Consider the following 14,633-nt stretch of genomic DNA (forward strand, 5'->3'; position numbering starts at 1 on the left):
GATACATCAATGGCCTAGGGTAAGAAAAACAAAGGAAAAAAACAAATAGGACTACATCAAACTAAAAAGCTTCTGCGCAGCAAAGAAACTAGCTTCAAAATGATACGGAAACCCACTGTATGGGAGAACATATCTGTCAATGATACATTGGATAAGGGGTTAATTTCCGAAATATATAAAGTACTCATACAATTAAACAAAAGGAAGACAAACAAGCCAATTAGACACAAGACACTTCTCCAAACAGGGCATACAAATGACCAAGAGACATGAGGAAAAAATGCTCAACGTCACTGATTATCAGAGAGATGCAAATTAAAGCAACAACAAGGTATCACCTCACACCTGCCAGAATGGCTGCCATCAACAAACAAGTGCTGAAGAAAACAAGATATGAAGAAAAGCGTATCCTAGTACACTGCTGGTGGGAATGCATACTGGTGTAGCCACTATGAAAAACACTATGGAGTTTCCTCAAAAAATTAAAAAAGGAACTGCCATTTGACCCAGTGATCCTACTTCTAGGAATATATCCTAAGAAGCCTGAAACACCAATCAGAAAGAATATATGTACCCCCATGTTCATAGCAGTGCTATTTACAATAGCTAAGATTTGGAAACGGCCAAGTGTCCATCAGTAGATGAGTGGATAAAAAAGCTGTGGTACCTTTACACAATGGAATATTATGCAGCTGTAAAAAAGAAGTATCTCTTGCCCTGGCCGGTTTGGCTCAGTGGTTAGAACATTGACCTGCAGTCCTGAGAGAGCCGGGTTCAGTTCCCGCTAAGGGCACGTTCCTCGGTTGTGGTTTGTCCCCGGCCCTGGTTGGGTCGTGCGGGTGGCAGCCACTCGATGTGTCCCTTTCACGTTGATGTTTCTCTCTCTCTGTCTCTCCCCCTCCCACTCTGTCTGAACAAAAAATTAAAAAATGGAAGGGTGTCCTCGAGTAAGAATAAAAAAATTAAATTAAAAAAAAAAAAGAAGTATCTCTTACCCTTTGAGACAGCATGGAGGGACTTGGAGAGTATTATATTGAGTAAAATAAGCCAGTCAGAGAAAGTAGTATCACGTGATCTCACTTATATGTGGAATCTAATGTAAAACTGAGGTACAATATAGATCCAGAGATATGAAAGCAGAGAACAGAGTGATAAACTTCAGAGGAAAGGGGAGAAAGGCGACAGGAAGAGATAAACCAAAGAACTTATAAGCATACATGCATAAACAATGGACACAGGCAATATAGTGGTGAAGGCAGGGGAACAGGGGTGGGGAGAAGAGGGTCAATGGGAGAAAAGGGGGACATATGTAGTACTTTCAACAATAAAGATAAATTTTAAAAAATTAAAATTGAATTAATTACATTTCTGTTGATGGGAGAAGTTTCTTTGGCAGATGTAGAAAACTGTTCTGTAAATTATCACTTTGAGAGCAGTCCAATTCCCAGTCTGCATCTCAAGAAAACCCTTTTCCTTTATTCTAGGAAAAGGTATTACTGTCTTGAGGCATACGGTGAATTCTCTTTAGTTTGAAAATACAAACCTCCTTTATCAGAATGAAAAAATAAAAGCCTAGTGGCTTGAGTCTGTTGCAGCTTTTTGCCTATATGTGAATTTAAAGTTCATTTTATCTTATGGCAGAAACACCTAATTAATTTGGCATTATTTTCTCCTGAGGATATTTTTCTATTTCTCTTCGACAGAGTAGGAGGGAGAGAAAAGGAGAGAGAGAGAAACATCGACGTGAGAGGGACACAACTGGCTGCCTCCTGCACAACCCCAACCAGGGCCGATGATGAACCGCAACTGAGGTACATGCCCTTGGCTGGAATCAAACCCATTACTCATTGGTCCATGGGCTGATGCTCTACCACTGAGCCAAACCAGCCAGGGCCGGCATTATTTTCTATATAGCTTTCCTTTGAGGGAGATCTAGTTTGATACATGGTGAACACCTAATTAATAAGTTAATTTCACTTCCTATATATGCTTTGTAACTGTCCTATTAGAACAAGATGGAAATGTCATAGTGAATTCTGCAAGTCCTCTGGTTATTTCAATCACTCAAATGAGATATTTATTATGTTCTCAGAAGTGTGTTGGGCATTAAAGTGCAATGTATCATCTATGCCCTTCTGGGGGTCATCTGGCTGGGGAGATGAGCCATGTACTTTCAAAGTAGTAAAGGAGCAGGGCAGAGCAGTGTGGAATTAAAGATCACAAGTAGTGCTACAGAGAATAAAGATCACAGGAAAAGAAAGCGAGGATGGTGGTGGGGAACAAAGATATGGTCACTCTGGGAAGCTGAGGAGGATCCCTAGAAAAGGAGGGCTTGAGTTGGACCTTACAGAATGTTTAGGTTGGGTAAGTAGAAAAAGGACTTTCTGGGCATGCAAGAATTGTTGACAGACCAAAGATGAAAAGAAGCATTTGAGCTCTGGCCAGTTTGGTTCAGCAGCTAGAGCGTTGGCTACAGGGTCACAGGTTCAAGTCCGGTCAAGAGCATGTACCTGGGTTGCATGTTCGATCCCTGGTCCCAGTCAGGGTCATGTGGGAGGCAACCAGTTGATGTGTCTCTCTCACATCTCTCCTCTCTCTCTCTCTCTCTCTCTCTCTCTCCCCCCCCCCCTTCCACTCCATCTGAAAAATCAATTGAAAAATATCCTCAGATAAGGATTAACAAAACAAAACAAAAAAAGGACGCATTTAAGTTTCAAACAGTGATAAGAATTTCTCCTTCTAAAGGAAGATACATGCTGGGGAACAGTAGGAGGTCAGACTGGCTAAGAAATGGGTCCAGAGTATGAAAAACTTGAACCCTATGACAGTGGAGGCTCCCCTGCAACGTCTGATGAGAGAGAATTAAGAAGGAGCTAAAACTGCCTTGTTGAAGGAAGAATAACCAAAGGTAGGCTGACCATTTACAAACCAAGGTAGGAAGCCAGTGGTGAGACCATGGGCAGCAGCAAGGGGAACAAGCATCTCCCTTCTTCAACGAGTTACAATGAAAGAGAGGAGTTCAGACTTGACCTTGGTTCCCAGTCTTCTAATAGTGTGAACAGTAGGGCTGAGTTTAAGGTTATAGTGAGACATCAAGTGAAATCATAAACAGTTGCAGGGATACAGTCCAGTCCAATTTGAATATAATGCAATTGGAAGTGGGCTTCTGGATCTGAAGAATTGCTGGCAGCTACCTGCACAAGTTCTCTCTATTATTTCAGTAGTCTCTCAGTCACATGATTGAATTTTCTAGACGCTGCTTACAGGATCACTCTCCTTCCAGAAGCTTAACAACAGATCCAACTAGAACATATAGTAAAATAATACTAATTATGGCCTTAGTAATCTAAAGGAAATATTGCAATTTTCAAAGAAACTAATGGCCATCCCAGGAAAATATGATTCATTGATGTATTTATTACTGTGTGCAGGTAACAGGTAGTATGTGCTACATGTCACCAATTTCTAAATCTATATGGTCTCAAACTTCAGTGCCTGTTAATCTAGGACTTTTATTTAAAGTGCAGAATCACTATGTCTGTTAGAGTCCTTAAATCTGCATTATTAACAAGTCACCCAGGTGATTGTGTTGGCAAAAAAATATATATTATTTGGAAAACTACTACCTTAACTCCCAGGTTTAAGCTCTCTCAACAAGTGTGCCTCGTCCATTCTAGGTGTCCAATAAACTGTATTGTATTGAATCAATGTATTCCCAACCTTTACAGCCTTAAGGTACATATTATAACTTACTGGATATCTAAATATATCAAGCCTTCCAAGGAAAAGCCATCATTTGAAATATCCCACATAACAGAATAGCCAGTTGCTATATACATGAACTTGACTTGAAGTCAGCCAAGTCTAGGGATTATCTCTAATTTCTAGACAAGTCATTAGCCCCAACCAAAGAAAATTATCTTTCTTCATTTTTTCCATTTACCACACTACTATATACATTATGTCTCCATGGGTTGTGTGGGGGTGGGGGGTTAAGATGACAAAAATTTTGTATCTCATAAAACCCAATGTAAATATGAATTATACTGTATCCATTTCTTTTAATTTACTACAAATGGGATCTCTAGATCATAAGTTCCTCCCTTATGATTCTGGCCCTTAAATAATGAGCTAAGTTCTGAAGATAGTTTTTGAATTCTTGCTCATCTTTTTATTTTTGCCAGTCTTTTAGTACTACTCTGACATATTTACTGACTTATTAAATGACTGCATTAATTTTAAAATGAAAATCTGGCTATTTATATTATATAATATGACTTATTATAAGTGACTTTCAGTACAAAATCTTTTAACCCAGAAATCATCAAATGCTTCCAAAATAAACACCACTGAGAAATTTATAAAAATTGCATATGAAGGTTTTGCTTTAAAGTCTGCTAATATGAATTAATAAAACAAATAATTCATGCCCAGCCGGTGTGGCTCAGTGGTTGAGCATTGACACATACACCAAGAGGTCACCAGTTTGATGTTCAGTCAGGGCACATGCCCAGGTTGTGGGCCAAATCCCCAGTCAGAGGCATGCTGGAGGCAGCCAATTAATGTTCTCTCTCATTGATGTTTCTATCTCTCTCTCCCTCTCCCTTCCTCTCTCTCTAAAGATCAATAAAGAAAAGAAAAATAATAATTCACAAATGACTTTTCATATTTTGTTCTAGTTCTTTTAAAGATATTTAATTAACTCTGCTTACTTGTGTTCATTTTCCTTCTACCCAACGCATTTTAATCAGAGACAGTTGTCTGTAGGTCTCTAAAGATATTTTAAAACCTTCAAAACTAATTATTTGAATCATTTTATACATAATTTTATAGAGTCCAATTTAGTCGGCACAGTGACTTGCAAAAAACAATGATAGATTGATATTTTAGAAGCATAACTAATACCCAGGTACTCTCTCCCACCACTGGATAGTAATTCTCTTAATACTGAACAACATATATTAACACCAGCAGATAGAAATTTTTCTAAATTGTGCATCCTAAAAATGTCCCAATATTCATGCCCATTTATAAGCTTGATATCTTCTCAGTCATCTTCTCTGAGTAGCTACTTTGTATTTTTAGTTGAATCCATAACCCATCAAGCAGATATTAAAGTACATTTATGAAAATACATAGATGCTCAGATAGATATTCCAGACATAAAAATTCTTATGGTTTGTAAAGAAAATATAATACTTTAAGAGATTTTAAAGTAGTTATTTCCTGATGTCTTTTTTCTCCAAACATTAGACGAAGCTGCATTGTTTACAAAAATTTATTCATACAAATTTTACACACTTCATATAACAGTTATCAAAGTCCTAGTTATAGATATCATGTGTGTAATAATACTTGATTAAGATGTTTTTTATAATCATTTGCACATAAAATAAGAGCTTCAAGACTAACACCTACCTAAATTATCACTATATCATAAATCTGCTTCAGGTTAGTAAGGCTCTTGGCATTTCTAAAAAGTATACAAAAGATTAAATTGGATGATCACTGTAAATGCTTGCAACTAGCCACGAAAACACCAAATTAGACTTCATAAATAAAAAGTTAACTAGAGCCCTATTTCACTACTAACAGCTGACACAAATACAGAAAATTCTGCCCATTATCCAAGAAACAAATAAGACTAAAATGCAAGCCGATGTGTTGCAGCATTGTAGGGCCACTAAATAGCCATCTGTGATTCGTGGCGATTTAAAAGGCGAAGAAAGGCACTACAGCTGCAAACTGCGTCCCGGGTCATATTGCCTGAGGAGACTGCAGAATTAAAGAAAGATTGATCCCATACACAGGACTCAGGCATAGATCGAATGCCTCTGTGCTTTCACTGTTTGCAATGTGATCTCCTGGCAGCATCCATCCCGCCTGGGAATGCAAATTCAATTCTGTTTTCTTTGATTTATGACTTCATACTGATCAAATCCGCAAAGGAAAAGGAAAGGTCCTTTAAACTTTACAAGCTAATGCTTAATCTTTTCTTGTCCTTTTTTTTTTTTCCAAAAGAATTTGTGCCTGAAATTTGGGAGTTTGTCTGGTTTGCGTGTTGTTGCTTGATCTGGTTGTTGGGTGAAGGTTCTTTTGTTTTTAGAGATTACTCCATATGTTCAAGAAATTGATAGGAAACAGACAGACATGCTTTCTGTAGCCAAGAAAGGATACAAAGGGAAGTTCTCAGGGTCTGTTGGAGCTTGCTTACCTTACTCTTGACCACAAATATAAGATAGTACTCATACATAAGATGAGGTTTAAATGATTTATCAGTTAGTAAAACTGAGCAACATGTGAACACTACACATTCTAATATGACAAAGGTTGGTTTTATGAAATAAATTTTACTAAGCAATAAGCCATAATGTAGAAAAATACATTTTACCTACAAACTCAATAAACAAGAACAGAAGGTTCATATTTAGTGCATAATTACTTAGTGATAACTACATAGGGTTTCCTAAACTTTACAATAAGTGCTTGCATTAAACAACAAAAGGTAAGACACATTCACAAGTTTAAGAGAAGTGAATGAAAATGGTAAACAATACTTAAACAGTGCAAGAGAGTAGGAAGGAGGAGTCTTCAGAAAAACCACAAAAGAAAAGGGTGGCTCCTACAGAGCAGGGTTCAAAAGGGAGGATCCCGGCCACTTCACAAGATGAGAAGCATGGACAGCACTGGAGAAAAACACATTGTACTTTGCATCCATTTCAAACACCCAGCACCCAGTCAGTCAGGCTGGGGACCTAAGGTGGGGACTCTGCTTACCCCCAGCATGCCAGAGCTGGGGCAGCCCCAAAAAATCCCTCTCCAGGGTCCTCCTCCTACTGCCTTATGCTCTGCCTCTTCCAGTATACCTGCATTTCTTTCACTTGTTCCTATTGTCCTAACCTTGGGATATTGGATTTCCTGGAAGTACAGAAAAGGGAGCTTCCTACCCAAGTCTCCCTTCTCTGTACAGTCTCCCAACTCTTTCCCCCAAGGAGTGGTGTGAATTCTGGGGAGAAGCACAATTTAGATAGAGCTGTTGTTTCATCGGGAGAATTTTCTTCTGGGCTGAGTCTAAAGAGAGACAAATATACATAAAAGTAGAATCAAAGAAAGCAGAAGTATTAGAATTGTCACCCAGTGAGGGGGACAGTGCCTAGTTGAGTTGGGCTGGGACTGAAGCAGCCTGCCCCAGAGACTCACTGGGAAAGAATGTCCTACAGTAATTCTCCCAAATCATTACCTCAAAATCTCCCTGAAGCAGGGCATCATTATTTATGTACAGTAGCAAATGGTCGGTATTAATATCTTCAGGCCTGTCCGGATAAAAATACTATCCTTTTAATTCCAGTTTACAAAAATAGGAGTAATATTCTAAACAATGATTGTCTATTTTTCTATCTATTTTATATAAATACTAAACAGCTCAGGTGAAATTTCAATCCTTGTGCACATTTTTTATGAACTTCTCTCTATTATACTTATATATATTCTTTAATATATATATTTATAATAAATATCAATAATTGGTCCACAAAGTATATCTGTGCATTCTCTAGTGCTTTGTAAAAAGAAAAACAATATTATTATCAAAATATTCATTTAATGGCTTTACTTCATACATAAATACATGTTTGGATAGAACACATGAGCGATGACTTCCAGTTTGTTGGGAAAATGACTTTTCATTGTGTCAGGGTTGTATACACAAGGGTAGCTGATAACTCATCGCTACAAAAATGCTATTCGGCGTCCTTTGTTTTTAACCCTTTGTTTATACCTTTTCCCTAGGACAGCAGCCAAGTATTTCTTGACAGCCATTTGTTTCCTGTAGCGGCTGTAGCTGTCCGTGAAGATTCCATCCGAGTGGCGCTTGGAGAGCGGATCCCAGTCGTCCTTCCTGTTACCACTTCGAATGCCACTGCAAGGATAGGGGTCAGGAAGAGGGTGGCAGGGTGGGAGACACAGGTTCAATAGCTGCGGGGAGCAGGCGGACCCCACCCCACGCAGGAGCCTGCATGCAGAAAGGGCAGGGCTCTCCCTGCCCTCCAGGGCCTTCCTCTGCCAGTAAGAGATGGAGAGAGAGCTGCGACGGAAAACTCTCCCTCCTCCCTCCCCTCCGAGGATTTCCTGGCACCCGTCCTTAGGAAAGGGGCCCCTTATGAGGTCCCGGCCAAATGCACGAGATTTAAGCCTAACCTCTGTCCACGAGATACGACCATCCGGTCCGTGCGTTTGCGCTGAATTGTCCTAACATAAAATAACGAAAGAGCCCTAAATGCCACATTGGCTGCTGCCTTGGAGTTTACATCGATCCTGCCATTGCTACCTAGTCTGACACAAGCACTCTCCTTTCGCACGCTAAGTTGAAAAAACGTGATAATAATACAAGTCGACAGACTGTAGGCAATATATTTCATCACATGAATTATTCATTACGAAAAATGTAATCCGTTTCCCCAAGGGCTTTATTAAAATGCTGCCTTCTGCTGAGAGATGCTCCACACAAGCCCTGTGCTCTGGGTAGGTCTTGCACGAGCAAAAACTGTTTGTTTCCTGACGTGTCCAAATTTGAGGGTTTGTTGGTTTCTTATGAATTTACAATAAAATAAATTTTAAAGTCTGACTTAGAGGAAATTATAGCAAATCCTCCCGCGATGCTTTAAGGTTTTGAACGACTGAGGGGGCTATTTGGTTTCTCTTGTTTTAAATCAAAACAGATCAAACTCCCGGATTTTCCTGCCCTCTCCTTTTCTCTCCCAGATCCCTGAGCTCTCTCGCCAAACTTCAGGTGCGCCATAGAACCTTCGCCAGCGGCTAGGGACTGACCCCACAGACCCCGCAACGCAGACTCATCGTCAGCCCCGTGAGCACGCAGAACGTAGGTACCGCACCTCCCACCCCACTCGCACTCCAAACGACACCCACCCCGGCGCACGCGCGCCACCACGCGCCCGTTAACTCTTTCGCAAATTCTTACCCCACGCCCTTGGCCACGAGCTTCTGCAGTAATTTCTTGCGGGACAGCTGGTCCAGCACTTTGTGGTAGGCCTTGTTAAGGATCACACGGGCGACATCTCTAACGGGGAGGCAAAGTGCGCGCCCAGGGTCACTGCGTCTGTCCCCCAGTGGCTGCCCAGGACCCCCGCAGGGCAGGCTAGCCTCTGAGCTCGGGAGGCAGACGGGAAACCCTCTGCGGCCCAGAGCTCCCGAATAACTTTCTTGGGATGTTTCCGTGAGTGACTGCCAGGAACGGAAGTCCCTCCGGCCCTCCTGGGTGGCAAGTGTGGAGTCTGGGCTCCTCACCGCCGAAAGCGCATCCACAGCCTCCCCTTGACCTCAGACCTTTCGGTCACCACGCAGCCCTCCTGTCCACACACACTGGCCACGACTAACTTTCTGTCGCTGTCGTGGGAACCAGAGAGAAGACAGCCTTGAGGACTTTTATGAAAAAGAACCCAAGGGGTGACCCAACACCCTGCCCCTTCCACAACCTCAGTCCCGGGGCGCGCGGAGGCCGAGCAGGTAGTACCTTATCTCCCCTGGGTGATTGAGCGCTTCGGGTTCGCGGTGCGCGGAGGCAGGGCTCTCTGCGCCCGGCAGCTCCAAGTCATGGAAGTTTAGCAGCTGATTTCCGTCCTCGTCGTACGCCTCGTCATCCGACCTGCAGGGGTAGCCGAGGGCAGAAGGAGTGGTCAGTACAAGTACGTCCTCAGTTCTGCGAGGACCCCACCAAAAATGGGCTCGCTCTGATTTTTCTTCCTCCTAGAGGTCTCTCATGAAGAACTGACTCTTCTTCCCGGACAGGTAAGGAGGAGTAAACGACATCCAAATGAAATTTCCACCCCACGAGGCGGTTCTCCCAACCCTCCTTTCGCGGGTGAAGGGTTGTCCGGAAGGGCCGCAGCCTCCATGGGCACTGGGAAGCCGATTCGTCTCCGCCGACCACGCACACCTGGCCTCTGGCCTCCGAGAAGGACCGCCCTGCTTATAGTCTGGTGCCTGAGCCTCCTCCCCCCCCCCCCCCAAACACACACACACAAGCAGCAACGGACTAGTACGAGAAAGGTCCTACGAGACTAGGCGCTGGCCAACGCTAAGACCCGATGGGGGAGGCCAGGAGCGAAACAGAACGGATGGATGGATGGTAGTGTACAGCGGCCAGCTCCGGAAACCACCCCCACCCAGTCAGTCTCTGAGCCCAGGGGAGCCCTTTCCCGCGTAGATGTAGGTCACGGAGAACCTCTTGCTTCTATTTTGGGCGGGAGAGAATCTGGCAGGAACACGAATAATAGATGCCTCTAAACTTAGTCGGTTTTGGCGGCGGCTCATTCTGTGGCATGTCCGTGCCCTCCGTTGCCTCTCTTGCCCGGGGAAATGGCCTTTGAAAATAGCTGGGGTTGAAATAGGTCCACTAAAAAAAATGTTCTCGCTAGTTACCGATGGCGAGACAAGGGGACAGTATCTCAACCTTGGGGATCAGGAAAATGGGCAACAGGGGACCGAGAGCCAACAAGAACGCAGCGGCCTCGCAATCGCCGTTGCCTACCGCCTCTAGTCTAGATATAGGACGGAGAGAGGTGAGTTAAAACACAAAAATTCCTCGCTTTGGGACGGTGGAGAGACTTGGAAATCGGCCGGGGCAAATCGCACTCTCTAAGAGGGGTTAAAGTCTCACTTCGTTACTCCGCACTCCTTTTGTTAATCCCTCGAGACGTAAGGGCAAGGCAAGCATATCCCTCGCACTGAGCCTTTCCTAGGCAAACCGCGTCTGCCCTCACCGGTGGCCGACGCCCCCGGATCATGCTGGCTACCCCCACCCTTCCTGTACCCAAATGCTAGAGTCCTAATACCGCAGCCAGAACTCATCTCTCGGGCCAAATCGGTGGTCAGCGGCCTCTAAGGCACGTTTCAGGGCGCGGCTCGGAGAAACAGCTTTGCAGGCGTAACTCGCGCTCCTCGCCGCCAGGAGCCGAGTGCACCGTGGGGCGCGTACGCAGAGCTGCAAAGCGAGCTTTCTCTCACTCACTGCCCCGTAGGGTACTCTGGGGCTGAGACGGGAAAGTCGACTGATTAGAAACTAGAATTAAGAAAAACCCAGGCTTACTCTGCGCGGGCAGGGCTGTCCTGATACTGCCTGCCTGCTTGCTTTTTCTTCTTCTTTCCTTGCATCCTTTGCACCTGTTTCTCCCCCTCCCTCTCAGACTCATTCTCGTTTTTCCTTCTCTCAAATCGCTTTTCTTCAACCCAGCCAACACTCCCCTCCTCAAGACATTCTGAGACTCAAAATGCGGCTGGAAAACGTATCACTTGAGAGAAGGCTCTTCCAGAAGAAAGAATTGAAATTGAGGTGAGAGAGACCCCTCTACGATAGTGCAGAACAAGCTGTAACAAAGCAAAATCCCTGAGAGCTTCACGCTCAACTCTCCAACCTGGCTTCGGGAGTAGGGTTCTCCTAACTACAGCTGAGAATAGGAAAAAGAAGTCAAGCTCCGGGTCATACCCTGTCCCTTCCCGCGGGCGGGGCTGGAGGTGGATAGGTTTCTCCAGCCCAAGAAGCTCGCTAGTTCCACCCTGGCCCCTCTAGGCTGCCTCCGACTGGGGGAGGGGCACCAAGCCAAAGTGGAGTCCGCCGGGCCCTCGCGCTCAGCCGGGGCCTGGGGCCCGCTGCCCGCTGCCCGCCGACCCAGGCTGGGGCGGCGGCGCTCTGGAGCGCGTGGGGAGATCGTCGTAGCAGGAACCGAGGAACTGCAGGAGGACGACCAGGAAGAGGTGTCGAGGGAAGAGAAGCCCAGCCTCAATTCATCCCGGCAGCCAGCACCTACCTGATCCCAGGAAACGGGAGCCCGGTGGTGTCAGGTGAGCAGTACGCGCTGCTGTGCATTATTATCCCGTAGACCAGCAGGGCCAGCCTTGCTCCGCTACACATGGTCATTCTGTGCAAAACAGGAAAGAGGGCACACAACCGTCAGAATGCCCCTGGCCTTCCACCCTCCAACCCCAAAGACTCCCGGAGCTGGAGCTGGGGGAGGGACGGATCGAAAGGCTCCTGATGTCGAATACTCTTTAGTGACAGCCCAAGCTCGCCCTGCCACTTCCTTCTCACTATACGTAGTGAGTGAGTGAGTGAGTGAGTGAGTGAATGAGTGTGTGTGTGTGTGTGTGTGTGTGTGTGTCAGACCTGGTGCGAAGGAAAACCAACTAGTACCTTCATGCCGGCAAAAGATTCAGCAACCAAGTGAGCCGTTTGGTTTGGTAAGACTCCCTCCCTGCCTACCCCCTCCCCCACCACCACCACCACCACCACCACCATTCATTACTTACCGCCGCTAGGAAAGGTTTGCTGCCAAGTAGGACGGTTAGCAAAGGGTTCCTCCAAGTTTCTGCGCTGGAGTCACAACCAAAGAGTCATCGCCGTCTGGTACGTTAGTGTCTGAGGAGAAGCCGCAGGAACGAACCGGAGCAGCAGGAGGAGCTGGAGGACTTGTTTGCTGAGGCCGGTATTCAGTTCAAAAGTTTGTAGACGCACAGAACTAGGAGGGAGCGTGACACCGAGAGAACTGGAGGAGGGGAGAAATGTAGAAGGAAGGAAGAGGAGACGACAAGCTAAAGTGGAGGGTGGAGGGCAAAGTGGCCTAAGTCCGCCGGGAAAAATAAGTAAGTGATTAAGGAAAAGAGGGGAAGTGGAAGAAGGAGAGGAAGGAAAAGAAAAAGGGCCAAGGAGAAGCTGGCATCTGAGGAGCCGCCCGGCCAAGCAGCTTTTTGCGTTGGCAGTGCCTTCTCCTCTGAGGTCCTCTGGCTGTGTCTGAAGCTGCGGCTTCTCCTGCTACTGCCGGTGGTTACAGAGGTGACTGGCCCTCTGCTCCTATTTATATATGCAGTGGGCAGAAATCTATCTGAACATGGTTTTAGGAGAGACTTCTTTGTCAACATCTGTCTGCCTATGGCCTTTAAGTACAGAATATTTTGTTGCACTGTTACGCTCATGAAATGACTTCCTTTTTTTTTTTTTTTTTTTTTCCAGTCACGCAATGATCGGGTATCAGAAAAAGACGTCAGCATCCTAGTCCCTCAAGGAACATATTAACTATTCTGTGCTGTCCTCTTGGATGATAAGATCCGGAGTCATCCACTTCTCATAAACACCTTTCACTCACACAATCCAATTTTTAAGAAGTCCAATTATGTTGATGGTTTTCAATTTTACCCATTTCTCAAAAATGGGTAAGAATTTCGAGCATGGTCAAAGTCATGTTTTTAACCATGTCCCTACTATTTCTCTTTAATTTTCATCAAGCCCCACAATCAGAGCTCTGGTCTCTAGAATTAAGCAACATCAAGCTCTCCTATTAATAAATTTAATTTAGATCTCCTAATTTCTTGCGTATGTTCTTTCAGATAGACAATTAAATGTGGAAGTCGTTTTGTTTTTAAAGGGAAGTCTTGCAGGATTTTCAGTAAATTGCTAATGAGTCTGGCTGTCGTTGACAGTCTGGCTACGAGGAGATTGATTAGAGTTAAAGCTGCATCCAGAGGGTGGCTCTGACTGCTGAACCTGTTTGGTCCAAGATGCTATAAACATTGAAAATTGCCCCTGATTCAGTTTTTCACCACAGCCTCTAAATCTGAGGATTTGGTGAGGTGCCATTAATGTGGCAATTCATCACCCAACTACCTCACTGTTCGATACCCCCTTGCAGTGTCCATAAATGCCCTTGGAGCTGAGAATGGTCTAACCCTTCTAGATTTCATCAAAGAATATTCTATATCTCCTGTTAATCCTGGATCTTGGAACTCTAGACGATGTATTTGGACACTTTCACACTTTCTGTGGCTCTTACTGATTTGAAGAATTGAAGCTGTGAGATTGTGCTTTCCACACAAAAATCAAATTTTAAGAATTTTGGAGTGAGCAATTTTTCCCCTTTTATTTACAACTTGAGTTGTAAACTGGGAAAGCATGAGATTCCCAGTACAGGTTCATTTACTGAGGGTTTCTAACAGGAATCCCTCTGTTGAGACCAGTAAAAATATATATATATTTAACTAAAAATGATGTGGGAAGAGGAAAGCAATAAGGAAAGACCACAACATCAGGAGGCTTCCCCGCCTCTGGGTAATTTGAGATTTGTACATTTTTACTCCAGTGAAAGAACTCGGGTCTATTTCTATCAAAAAAGGAAATAGAGCTATCAGTAACCATTAGTGTGTGCATGTTACTTATTTGGATCTTAGAAATTCGAGGGAATGGCAATTTAGTGGGAGTGTTTCCTGTTACTGTGATTTGGATCTAACATTTAAATAAGCTATATTAGTTCTGCATGCTTTTTCTAAGACAAAATTATAATGCTTCTCATTTCAATGCTTTTCCCGCTCTCTTATTTGAGATTTAATTCTTCCTCCAAGAAGACAAAGTTTTACTTATTCCTCTCCATTATTGGTTAGAAGCTGCCTACTTCCTCTTAGTTTATTCCTGGGGATGCGCTAGATTGCTTGCCTGCAACAAAGCTTCAAACCACATCTACATGGGATGTATCTCTTTGTCTCTACTGCATATGTTCGCTGATTTATGTTGGAGTATTTACATGCGTGTGTTCCTTGTTCAGCTCTGCCTCTAGAGTAAGCTCGCACACAGA

At 44.2% G+C, this 14,633-nt stretch overlaps 1 protein-coding gene across 1 annotated transcript; it reads right to left on the reverse strand.

Moving 5' to 3' along the window:
- Positions 1 to 7,593: 7,593 nt before the first annotated feature.
- On the reverse strand, positions 7,594 to 12,358 carry ADCYAP1 (adenylate cyclase activating polypeptide 1). The gene is made up of 5 exons (XM_036245743.1): positions 12,322 to 12,358; positions 11,823 to 11,933; positions 9,530 to 9,661; positions 8,978 to 9,076; positions 7,594 to 7,918 (listed from the first exon to the last, which is right to left on the reverse strand). The coding sequence occupies exons 2-5, from the start codon at positions 11,930 to 11,932 to the stop codon at positions 7,729 to 7,731; spliced, it is 531 nt and encodes a 176-aa protein (XP_036101636.1). The 5' UTR covers position 11,933; positions 12,322 to 12,358; the 3' UTR covers positions 7,594 to 7,728.
- Positions 12,359 to 14,633: the final 2,275 nt, after the last annotated feature.

The sequence above is a fragment of the Molossus molossus genome, unplaced genomic scaffold (genome assembly GCF_014108415.1).
Source record: "Molossus molossus isolate mMolMol1 unplaced genomic scaffold, mMolMol1.p scaffold_m16_p_6, whole genome shotgun sequence".
Classification (NCBI taxonomy): Eukaryota; Metazoa; Chordata; class Mammalia; order Chiroptera; family Molossidae; genus Molossus; species Molossus molossus.

Coding starts and splice junctions, on each gene's coding strand:
- ADCYAP1 (XM_036245743.1), bottom strand. CDS start 11,932: ATGACCATGTGTAGCGGAGCAAGGCTGGCCCTGCTGGTCTACGGGATA. Junction 9,662..11,822: donor CTCCCGTTTCCTGGGATCAG/GTAGGTGCTGGC, acceptor CTACCCCTGCAG/GTCGGATGACGAGGCGTACG. Junction 7,919..8,977: donor CTCGTGGCCAAGGGCGTGGG/GTAAGAATTTGC, acceptor CTATCCTTGCAG/TGGCATTCGAAGTGGTAACA.